Raw genomic sequence first — 13,053 nt, 5'->3', positions numbered from 1 at the left:
CTGGAAGGGGGATAAAAATAAAACAAGAAAAATCAGCAATTAGTGTAAGTAGGAGGACAGGCAGTAACATGCATCTTGGCATGGATAGCATTAACTTTAGGTCAGATTATCCGTGTGTGTGCAGCTGTCCATTTTGGGAAATTCATTATTTGAAGAGGTAGATAGTTTTGTGTGTTTTTTTAAGTCAATAATTTATGGGGGTGTTCTGGGGTATGCTTGTTTTTATTTATTTTTTTATTTTTTTACTTTAGGGTTTTCATGAAAACAAAAAGCCTTGCAAAATGTGGCATAGGTTCTAATGGAGAGGACAAGAATCAAACTGTATAAAAAGATAAACCTGCAAAACAGTAGTGGGTGCAAGTATTATAAAAGCTGGAAATAAACATCTGAAAAAGTTGTCATGTAATAGATGGGAATAATAACCTCATCATAATGGCAACACTTTCTGTATTGTCTTGGAATGTGAATGGTCTCAAATGTATAGACAAAAAGGAAAGTGTATTGAATTATATTAAGAAGTGCAGAGTACAAATAGCAATGTTACAGGAGACACATTTGGAAAGAACTGAGCATGTGAATTTGATAAAGAAAGGATTTCAGGATGGACCGTCAACAGAGTATCAGAGACAAAGAAAAAGTGGAGTACTTATACTAATTGCTAGAGGAGCTCCAATAGCGACAGAAGAGGAAAAAAAGATAATAGGTTCATAGGATGTCAATAGGCTATTGACCTGAGGGTCTTTACAAGCCAAGCCATTAAATCCCAATATTATACTAGATATGAGATGTCATCTATGCTCAAGGTTTTTTCCAGTAATGACTACCCATGTCCAGGAGAGAATCTGAGGCAATCCCTGGCAGAAATTTATGGTCTCAGATCCAGTTGTACAGATTGCGCTTAAACAGGGTCATGGAGGTGCTCTGCTTGACATAGAGTGGAAGCCTGTTCCAGAGGAGTGACAACCTGTGAGATATATATCTGTCAGTCCAACAGGCCCTGTTTATATCACAGGCTAGATTGAGGCCCCTGGAACGGCTGACTTTAGTACCATTTGACTTATAGATTTGTAGCATTTCCATTAGATTTGTGTCAGAGATATGCCTGTAAATCACACACAAGTTGTCTGTACAGTGACAGTGACTTCAGTCTGACCATATAAGATGTGTAGGAGACCCTGAATTTTCTTGGTTAGAAATCTTTGAGGTCTCTCAAGTTGCTGCAGGTGCCTGGTATGGTACATATCAAACGAGCATTATATTCAATGATAGGCCTGATGAAGGAAGAGTACAGGGGGAGTTATAACCTCTCTTGCTCTTGAGGCAATGCCTTTGCTAATCAGATGAATGATGTGGAATGGCCTTCCTCACCACAATAGACTACATGGTGGTCAAAGTTGAGGTCACAGTCAACTTGTGTTCCCAGGTCTCCCACTACTGAATTGGTACTTAGGGTGTTATTGTTTCATTTATAATCGGCAGGGACATTGTTTTTACTGAAGAGAATGATTATGCATTTTTTAGTATTTAAAGACCATGGCTTTGGGCACCAGTCATTGGTCTGTGTAAGCCCCTTTTGAAATACACTGATATCGCAAGGGGATTCAATGATAGCATCTAATTTGCAGTCAACAGCGAACATGGTTAGTCACAGCCCCTCCATTGTGGCCTGGACTTCTGAGAAGTATATGTCAAACAAGAGCAGGCCCTGAACTGACCCTTTGGGGGACCCCAGTGGGGACAGGTGTGCTGATAGAGGTAAATTCTCCCACTTTGACTGGGTGTTGTCAATCTGTGAGCTTATTTGCAACCCACCTAGCAACATAGGGGTTGACTGGGATAGTTTGTCAGTGATGCACGAATGTGAGATAGTGTTGAAGGCCTTTGCCAAGTTAAGATAGGCGGTGTGCATGGATTTGTCCTCATCTATGGTTCTGGTCACATTCTTGTAGAAGTCCACCAGGTTTAGCAGGCATGATCTGCCCTTGACAAAACCGAACTGGGATGGATCCAGGGTTTGGAGGTCACCTGTATCCTTATTTATGAGGTCCATGATGACTCATTCCATTGCCTTACAGATGAGACTGGTTAAACTTATGGGTCTATAGTTACATAGGTCTGTTGCTGAGCAGCCTCTGTGGAGGGGACAACAGTTGCTGTTTTCCATTCAGTGCGCCAAAGCCGGTGCTCAGGCTGTGGTTGAACAGAGAGCCTAATGGAATAGCTAGCTCTTGTTTTAGAACATTAAGAAGGCAGCCCGGAATGCCCTCTGGTCCCATGGAGGCTGTGTTCTTAGCCTTGGAGAGAACATTGATGACTTTCTCTTTGGAGATGCAGGGAGGAGAAGATGATGAAGACATGGATTGTTGTATGCTTGGGGGGGGGGTGACATTTTCACCAAACCTGTCTGCTAGCAGGTTTGCAATTTCACAGTTCATTGTGTGTGATGCCATCTACAATTAGTTCAGCACACATTTGTATCTTACCTTTTAGGTTGCGAACCTAGCTGAAGAAAGCCTTATGTTTATTCTTAGTTATGGTTGCTAAATTTTTCTCATAATTGCTCTTTGAAGATTTTATGAGTTGTCTTATTTTCTTGTTTAGGCTGAGGAGGGTGATCTTCCAGTTCTGGGATCTCACTTTTGTATTTTTAGACAGCATCTTCTTTTGCTTATTGTATAATTTATTAATGCTAGACATCCACCAGGATGATTTGTTTTTCTTGGGGATCTTGCTTTAATCTTGTCTGGCACGGCTGTGTCTATACATTTGTGTAGATATTTATACAGGTCATCATTGTATACTTTAGTATAACTGTCAATGCCATATGTGGAAACTGGAGCTTGGAAGTCTATTATGCCTTCCCTTAGGAGAGTATAGTTAGCTTTGGTGAAGTTTTTTTAGCCTGACTTCTCCTTTGAGAAGTTCTGGTGCTATTTCTACTTCAAAAATGACTGATTTATGGTTGGATTTAACTAGTGTGGGTCCTACATTTGAGACGTTGCATTGGTCACTCATATTGGTGAGAACCACGTCTGGGGTATTGGAGCCCCTTGTGGGGTGGTGCACTATTTTTTCCAGGGCATTTGAGTTAACAAACTCCTGGAACTTTTGTGCAAGTGAGTTTGAGCTTGTACAAGTTTCCCATTTAATGGAAGGATAGTTTGTCACCCATGACTAGGGTGTTAGGGTATACCTTAATTGTCCTAAGTAGGTCTAAATAAGCTGCGTGGGTATCTTGGTTCATGGCAGGGGACCTGTAACTGATGATGACCTGAAGGGGGGGGGGGTCTTACCCATGGTAATTTGGACTTTGGAGTAGCTCCATAGAGTTTTCTTCTCTAGCCAGTCTAGAGGTGTAACCTGGCTACAGCTTCAACCTTTGTCTGATGATATTAAGGCTAAGTTGATGGATGCTCCTCTGGGCCATAAATGGAAAAAGGCAAGGAGTTACAGGACCTGAAACATATTTTTGTTTCTCCTGTGCCAAATTTCCAGAGAAACTATCCCAATAAACAGGCTTTTGTTAGAAGGCAGTCTCGTTGTCCTCCTTCTGAAGGCAAGAAGGGTGGTAGGAGGGTTCCCCCTGCTAAGTCTACACAAACTCATCCTGCTCAGAAGCCTTCCTTTCATGATAAACCAGGTGCTGTCTGACTACTCGATTCTCCCCAGCCACATTCCTCTTTCACATCGTCTTTGTCTCTTCCTGTCTGATTAAGCATAACCCAGGATTCTTGGGTTCTTTCCATCATTCGCCAAGGGTATTTCATGGTTTGGAAATCCCCCCCCCCCCCTTCATGAGCATTCCTCAGCCATCTCAAGACTAGTTAAGTTTTTTTTTTTTAGAGGTGCTTCAAGGTCTTTTGATTCAGGAAACTATTCAAGAGTTTACAGCTGCTCAAAGGGGGAAGGGGTTTTATTCTATAGTGTTTTTTGGTTCCCAGGGAAGACGGCACTTGGAGATCCATTCTGGATCTTTCTCACCTGAATACATTTCTGAAGGTTCCTTCCTTTCAGATGTTATCCCTTCAGACTTTGTTCCCTCTACTGCTTGTTCAGACTTTTATGGTTTCTCTGGATCTCAAGGATGCTTACCTCCATATCCCTAGTCATCCCCTCTACAGGAAGGTTTTACATTTCTCTGTAGCTTCCTGGCATTTTCAGTTCTCTGCTTTGCCCTTTGGACTCTCTACTACCCCAAGAGTATTTACCAAATGCCTAGCTCCTGTGATTGCTTTTTGCAGGCTCAAAGGCATTCAGGCCTTTCTTTATTTAGACAACCTGCTTATTCAAGTCTCCTCTCCAGAGATTCTTTTACAGCACCTTCAGTGGGTCATTGCACTGTTGCAAAGACTGAGCTTCACTGTAAATTTTCTATGTCCTTCCTGTCCACGTCACAGGATCATGCTTTTTTTGGAATGCAGGATCCAGACAGTTCCTAAGCTAGCATCCCTGCCTCCTCTCAAGGCTTTGACTCTGATTTCCTTTTCTCAGTTCCTTCTTCTTCTGGCTTTGATTTCAGCCAGGGAATTCCTGAGGGCTCTGGGATTCATGGCATCCACCATCCCTATGCTTCCCTTTGTCAGATGGTACATGAGAAGGGTTATCTAAAGTTAATCTGGGTTCATTATTCTCATCCTCTAGCGTTTCCAATTCTTCTTCCATGTCTCAAGTTGGAATTTCAGTGGTGGATTCAGCAACTGACTTTGAATCTAGGGCTTCCACTTCAACCCCCTTTTCTCTCTCAAGAGTTGTTCTTAGATGCCTTAGACGGGGGTTGGGGGGCTTCCTTCAGAAACCTAAAGGTGCAAGGCCTTTAGTCTCCTCAGAAACAGAAGAAGCACATCAGTATCAAGGAGATGAGAGCTCTTGTGTTGGCTCTAACTGCTTTCCATTCTCTGTTTTCTCAAGGGCTCCTAAAGATCTTTACAGACAACACCACAGTGATGTGGTATGTCAACAAACAAGGGAGGACAAGGACCTGTCTTTTTTGCAGGTTGGCACTCCAGGTTTTGGAGTTAGCGATTCAGTATCAAGTCAAACTTCAGGTGGTGTACATTCCTTCAAGTCAGAATTTTGTGGGAGACTGCCTGAGTAGGTCCATAACACAATCTCGTGAGTCAGTGCTTCACAGGGATGTGTTTCTGGACATTGTCCACCAGTGCAGTATTTCTCAAGTAGATCTCTTGGTCTCCCATTTGAACAGGCAGCTTCCTCAATTTTGTGCCAGGACTCCATGTCCTCTGGCCTGGAAGATGGACACTGTTTTTTATGGAATGGGGTGTTTCTTTATGGCCTCCCTCCCCTTCCTCTCATTCCAAAAGTCCTGTGCAAAATAAAATAGGATGCTTCCAAAATCTTGCTGGTGGCTCCCCTTTGGACCAGACAGCATTGATTCCCTCTTCTTCTGCACTTAGCCAAGGACAGTTATCACAAGTTACCTCACAATGTGGATCTTCTCACAGAAGACAAGGGATTTCTCATCCATCCCCACCTGTCCACTCTTCAGCTACCACTGTGGGTGATAAGATTTAGATTTCTTATAGGCACCTTTTTTCTGAAGACGTGCTTCAGGTTCTGCAGGAGGCCACAAAACCCACTACTTGGACATCCTACTTGTCCAAATGGAAGAGGTTTTCCTGCTAGGTGTCTTTCTCATAACCTGGACCCACTTACTGCTTCTTATGATGCATTTTTCAAGGGTTTGGATACTAATTCTATCCTTGAGGCAGCTACGTGGTCTTCGGTGCATACCTTTACGAAGCACTACAAGTTGGATGTCATATCCAGTGCTATGCTAGGGCCATTCTTCATGGGTTCCTAAAAGGGTCTGTTGGCCCTTCCTCCTCCCTAACTGCTTTCTGAGCTTTTGCACTCTTCCTTATGTTAAGAATGCTGCAACAGTGAAATGGAAGGGCATAGTACAGTTATGTAAAATCTTACCATAACAATAAATGTCCTTCTCTTCACTGTTGTAGTATTCACTCCCTTTGTCCTTCCCCGGGTATTTTGTCCCTATGGATGTGTATGTTACCATCTGGTATACTAGGGATAACGTTCCTCCTGGGGCTCTCAGGTCTGAGGATGATACGTCCGGACGTCACATTTTCACCCTACAGCTTGTGCAGGAAGCATACATGTGACATATGGTGTGCTGTTGACAATCTAAAGGCTTTGGTATACTGGGTCTATATCAGAAGACCGACAGCTAAAACACCAAACACCCTTACCTCGATACAGCTTAACCGAAAGCAGGAAATCTCGAACAGCCAGGACAGCAATTTTTTTCCCAAGGAAAAAAAATCGCTGGGCCATTGTCGGGAGTTTGACATTTCCTCCACTGTAGTGCGATCTTGAAGTAGGTATATTTAAGTAGGGGTGGTGGTGTCTGTTGTTTTTTTGTTGGCCCAGCGATGTTTTTCCCTGGGAAAAACAATTACTGTTCTTGCCATTTGACATTTCCTGGTTTCAGTTAAACTGCGTTGAGGTAAGGGTGTCCGGAGTTTTTAGCTGTCGATGTCATAATATAGACCCTGGTATACTGCTAAGATGTTGGGCCCCCATTGGCAGGGGATCCTCCATGTTAAGAATACTGCAACAGTGAAGAGAAGGGGTTGAGTAGGTTGCCTCCCTGCAAAAAAAAAGTATGTATGTATGTGTGTGTATATATTTATATGTATGTATGTATATATATATATATATATATATGTATGTATGTATATATATATATATATATATATATATATATATATATATATCTATATATATATAAATATAATGTTTCAATGTTTACTGAAGGCGGTTTCAGTTTATTTGCATTTGTCGAAACTGCCTTCGATGGATCAAAATGGATTCAAAGTGCGCATGTAACTCTGTATATATAATCCCTAGATCAAGAATGCCAGGGTGTTAGGAGAATGCACACCTGGCTAAAAAATGAAATTTATCCAGAATAAAAAGGGGTTGTGGATGGATGGATTTCAGTTGTTAAGTGCTCCAGTAAATAAAAACTTTATTTTAGATCAGCCATCTGATCACATAATCACTAAGTGGGAAAATACCTGTCCATTTTTTCCAGTCCTTTAAGGAAATGTACTGTGTTTTAACTCCCTCAATTTCAAAGTGGTAGAATTGCATTTTTATTCATAGTGTGCACTGAGGCCTTTATCTTCAAAGGATAGACCAGCCATCAACCTTGTAACCAAAAGCAATACAAAAGGAAACTATCATAGCTTCTTCAGGCTCCACAAAAGAAGGAAAATATCAATTGATCCCATCTAGATTACTGCAGCCCTGTCTTCATTCCCCTTTGCCACTAGGAGAAAGTTTTCAGTTCTGTCTCTCTTATTGGTAGCAAACACAGGAAAAAGTAGATGTTACAACAAAGATTCCCATCACCACTGCAACAGATGGGATGCAAAAAGCAAAGGGATTGAAGGGCCAGCAATTGTAAAAGCAAACCTGCAGACATCAGCTAAAGGTGAAATAAACAAGAAGGGACTCATTGAAAACATTGAATTCAAACTTTTTTTTTTTTTGAGATCAATGGATATTGGGACAGATGTAAAAGTGGAAATAATGAAGGTAAGTATCAAACATCATTATTAACAAACTTGATGAACTGGTTCAAATGGACAGAATTAATCAGCATTATTTTTCAACTACTTCAGGGAAGCAAGTGAACGGGTCTAGCTGCATCAACATGATCATGTGAAAGATAGTCTCACTCCCTTCCCCAACCCCCTTTGCTAGTAGTAGGAAGTGTTACAACTTCCCCTTAAATATTTATTAAATCACAGGTAGCATTATTTTCATTTCCTGTTAGAGTATTCGTTGGAACATAACTTTAAGCTAGATTTCTGCAGGCACGCGCAATGTCTTTCATGGCTCAGCTACAATTTTCTGAGTACATAAAAGAACTTGCATTTTAAAAGGAATAGGTAGCTATGAAATGGAGAGTAGAATATTTCTTGTTTATAATCTGAATTGCAATTAAATAATTATAAAATGCTCAGTAAAGTGTTTATTTTTTTTGTTTTTCTTCTCATAGGATTCACTGTCATGGAGTGATGTCACTAGTTTTGATATTTCTTGTACCACATCACACTCAGCACAAACTCCAGAGAAATATGTACCCATGCAGTATGATAAAGAGACTGCAGAATATCAGTTTGATTGTACTGTAATATCTGATCTGCCCAAAGAATGTAATGGTACAGAATCTGAAGTTGTTTCTTTGGCATCCCCATCCATTGTCAAACTTAATACTCCACCTGCTATCCTAAGGAAGAAGAAAAGGCAGCTACCAAGCCACCTGACCAACACAAGTAGTTCTGTCATAGATATTACTACACAAAAACGCACTCCAGTGAAGACATTGCCTTTTTCTCCTTCACAGGTACAATTTATGTTTTGAGTATTGACATGTATCTCATTCTTACCTGTTTCGAGATGTATATGTATATATGTGCGTGTTCACAGACTATATGGTAAGTTTTTTTTATTTATTTATTTATTTATTTATATGTGCATTTTCTAGCTGTTGTATGTGTCTCAGTAAAAGTGGCATGCCCTACCAAGATGCTTACTTATGCTGTTGCCCTACTTTTTTATTTACATATGTTTGTATTTATTTGTTTTGGGTGCATTGTTTTTTTTTTTTAAACCAGGTAAGTGAGTTAGTGTTTTTTCCACATGCTTTTTATCCAGAATCTGAGACACAGTAGCAAGGGTAAGAGCAGTTTAGATAACCAGTCAACAGTAGTTATTTGGAGTTGGGTGATACCACATTATCCAGACAAAGCCCACAAAGACATTAGCAGACAATGTCAGTTCCACATTTACTGAGCAGAGGTTTAACTCTTAACTACTGAAATACAATTCTACCCACTTTTGCTGTACTTTATTTCTTGCAGTCGAATACTGTTCTTTGTGCTCCATGTATTTTGCACTGCTTGTGACCCTACATCCTCCACAAGAGGGATATAAAACACATCCATTACACTTTTTATCCTGTTTGAAAAGTTGCCTTCTCTTTGCCTCTGGATCATCCAGTATCGATTGATACAGAGACATTTGAGTTGATTATATTCCAGAAGTTTATAGGTGAAGTGTTTCTATGCATTTTTGAGCTATAATGGCAAACACCCCTCACACAACATGTTTTTGCTTGTTCAATATATGTATTTGTGAGAGTGAGAGAGAGTGCATGAGTGAGAGAGAGTGCATGAGTGAGAGAGAGTGCATGAGTGAGAGAGAGTGCATGAGTGAGAGAGAGTGCATGAGTGAGAGAGAGTGCGTGAGTGAGAGAGAGTGCGTGAGAGAGAGCGAGAGTGTGAGAGAGAGCGACAGAGCGAGAGTGTGAGAGAGAGCGAGAGTATGAGAGAGAGAGTGTGTGTGTGTGTGTGTGTGTGTGTGTGTGTGTGTGTGTGTGTGTGTGTGACAGAGTGAGTGTGTGTGTGTGTGTGTGTGTGTGTGTGTGTGTGTGTGTGTGTGTGTGTGTGTGAGAGACCGTGTGTGTGTGTGTGTGTGTGTGAGAGAGCGTGTGTGTGTGTGTGTGTGTGTGTGTGTGTGTGTGTGAGTGAGAGAGAGCGTGTGTGTGTGTGAGAGCGTGTGTGTGTGTGTGTGAGAGAGAGAGAGAGAGAGAGAGAGTGTGTGTGTGTGTGTGTGTGAGAGAGAGAGAGTGTGTATGTGAGAGAGAGTGTGTGTGTGTGAGAGAGAGAGAGTGTGTGTGTGTGTGTGTGTGTGTGTGTGTGAGAGAGAGAGTGTGAGAGAGTGCGTGTCATCTGCTTGTCTGTTTCTAAGTTCAGTCAACTTCTCTGTCAGTAACACTTGACCAATCTCCTTTTGATTATCTGACTATAAATCATATTGTCCCTCTCTATCCTCACACCTGTCTCTGGTTTTCTTCTTCCTCTGAAAGGTGTTGATTTTCACACAAAGCACACTATTTTTCCTTTTGGTGGAATACCTACTTAGAAACTGTGATCTGTGCATATGCTTCAGGTGAAGCACAAGAATAAAGAGAATAAAGTTTCTGAAAGTTTGTTCTTTAAAAAAGAGAAATTAAAAATCTAAAGAAGGCTGGCTGAAGAATAAGAATTTGAGGTGATGGTAGAGGAAACCCTTCCTAAAAGAGAAATCTCTGCTACTTTTCAGTCTTTGGGAACATGAAAACTTAAGACCTCTCTGAATTAAAACAGGACGTGGAAAAAGAAAAAAAATCCCATACGTTGATCAAGTCACCAAAGCTGCAATTCATTATTTTGAAGATTATTTCAGACACCAGTAAAGGAGCCCCCTGTGTCATTTCCTAGTACAAAAAAAGCACACACACACACACACATATATATATATATATATATATATATATATGTATGTATGTATATATATGTATGTATGTATGTATATGGCTCTAGGACTATTGAACGAAAGTTCAATAGTCCGACTCCACAATCACCGAACACACTTTAACGAAAGCGCTTTCACCAAAAAAAAAAAACACTTTCATTAAAGTGCGTTTAAAAAAAAAAACAAGAAATCTACTTTTATGCAGGGGGGCAAGCCCCCCTGCACCCCTCATGTGGGGGGGGGGCTGTGCCTCCCACACACCCCCACTTTAATATTCTGACTCCAAGCAATACAGTGAGGAAAAGGGAATATTCCCTTATCCGCACCGTAGTACGATCTCCACAACAGTCATTCCCCCACGACTCCCTCTAGCTGCAGGCATACTTCCGCGAAAGTGCTTTTTCAGTAAAAAGCACTTTCGCGGAAGTATGCCCGGCTGTTTGTGCTTCAGTGAAAAGTTCCTTTGGGGATCAATACCGATCCCACAGACACATACACACATATATGAATGTATATCTATCTATGTGTGTATGAGTGTGTCTATATATATATATATATATATATATATATATATATATGCCGCAGTGGTACAGCGGTAGCGTTGTTGCTTCACAGCAAGAGGTTCTACTGTTCGATTCTTGGCTGGAGTGCCTTCTTTGTGGAGTCTGCATGCCCTCCCTGCGGTCGAGTGGCCTACAAAAGACATGCGTGAATGGGCATGCCTTCGCTGAAGGTTGGGCGTCGGGCTGGCAACTCGGCACCATAAAAACCTACTGCCAATCATTAGCGGACCGGAGTTATGCTGTGGCGACCCCTAACCGGGAAAAGCCGAAAAGACAAACAATAAATATATATATATATATATATATATATATATATATATATATATATATATACATAGATGTATAGATATAAAACCAACAAATACCAAACACGGTGATAAAATGCCCAGAACTCCAACAATAAATACTACACAAAAAAGATCCAGCATAAATGACCATCATCCATAAAGGAAAACAACACAGAGAGACCAGGAATAGGTGCAAAGCCCAACTTTAATGGCTGACAGGCCAAGCCACCTCACAAGCAAACAAGTTTTCGCCTTAGCGTCATCAGTGTATGTATTGGATGGTGCCCTTCGCCTTAAACTTGTTTTTTCTTTCTGAGCACTATTGTCTGAAGAAGTTAGGAGAAGCGTTTCCTAACGAAAAGCACTTTACACTTTGTGACTTGGATTCTGTGCAGCCAGATTGTTTTTAACTTTTTATTGCTTGGCAGTTACCGGAATGTGCACCAGACTGCTGACTGCTGTAAGCTTGTTTTACTCCGCTATTAAACCTTGTTGGACTTTGCAGTGTACGCTCGTCTTGTTTTGTGCCTATTAGTTTGTGGACATTTTCACTAAAGATACAGACTTGGAGGGGTACTGATTTAATGGACTATTTACAGACATATAATAATGTTTAGACCTTTACTAACGGCCAAATGTATATGGATTTCTTTGTTATGTATTTCATCAGATGTGAGTTCAATGTGATTTAGCAGTATAATCAAGCACAATGCTATTAGTAAATGAATATTATAACAAGCTATGTATTTTACAAAAGATGAATGGTTGAAGCGATAAACCATTAGGTAGATATATTAGTGGGGGCAAGGCAATTTACATTTTTTGCAAACACGTGACTTTCTGAAATAATATTTTTGAATATAAGAATATTAAGAATTACTTATATACATAAAAAAGTCGTACTGAGGGATGACCAGGAACAGAGACTTAGGGCAACTTTAATTAGGCACATAATTATAATGGCAGAAACACAAAATTTGAAACAATTTTTGGATAGGCTAGCCACAGATGTGGATGATTTATCATTGTTTAGTATGGAAGGCAGTGGCCCTCCCCAATGAATAAGGTTATAAAACTACTGGGTTAGAGCAACAGTTTGTGGAATTGGTTAATAATACTAAAAATGTGAGGTCTAATGTCTGGCATTGTAAGTTGTTGAAAGCATACTTAAAAGCAGAAGTTGCCCCTAGGGGTTTAAGAATTTATGTGGAATCAGGGGTTGGGTCTGATAACCAGGAATTCATGAAAAAATGGCGTCAGATACAGCAGATGGCGTCTAAGATGTTTATTAAGCTCCTAATAGACTGTTATGACCAACAACAGGCATCGTTGTCTTCCAAGTTGAACGACTGTTATGAAAAAACTATTAGCCATGCAACTGAAACAAGTTATTTGGATAAATATGCTAATTATGTGAAAGAAATTAATAAATGTGAAAAAGTGCTACAGGAAAGAAAGATCAAAAAATATCAGAGACCTTAATAACTATAAAAATCAAACTACTTACTCTTGGAAGAAGGTAAAAAGAGAACGGTCAGGTTTTCTGACAGTCAAAAGAGTAGTAATGGGCCATAAAGAAAGAGAGCTAGATCTGTATTAAGAAATAACTTAGATTTGTCTAGTAATTCTGAGTTGTCATCTGGGTATTCGAATACAGATACGGAGAAAGAGGGAACTGAACCCCAATCAGTGATTTTCCCTACACCCAAGAGACCTAGAGGCCCTTTAGGAGGGGAGACAGGAAATACAGGCATAGAAGGGATGGAAGAAATGTTCAATGAGATATTGGAAACATAGCTGATGGTTCTAGGGTTTCCATCGAACCCTATGAAGCAGAAAACCAATTGGTGGTTAAT

General features: G+C 40.4%; 1 protein-coding gene across 1 annotated transcript in view; it reads left to right on the top strand.

Moving 5' to 3' along the window:
• Positions 1–13,053, top strand: part of MYBL1 (MYB proto-oncogene like 1) — a 1,413,299-nt gene that overhangs the window by 805,127 nt on the left and 595,119 nt on the right. Inside the window, exon 10 of the mRNA XM_044067371.1 lies at positions 8,048–8,395. Coding sequence (XP_043923306.1) covers positions 8,048–8,395 — 348 coding nt within the window. The remainder of the gene's footprint in view (positions 1–8,047; positions 8,396–13,053) is intronic.

This window comes from Protopterus annectens, chromosome 3.part1 (genome assembly GCF_019279795.1).
Source record: "Protopterus annectens isolate FY-2018-M chromosome 3.part1, PAN1.0, whole genome shotgun sequence".
Classification (NCBI taxonomy): domain Eukaryota; kingdom Metazoa; phylum Chordata; order Ceratodontiformes; family Protopteridae; genus Protopterus; species Protopterus annectens.
The sequence above is the reverse complement of the archived record's forward strand: the minus strand, read 5'-3'. Positions and strand labels throughout refer to the sequence as shown.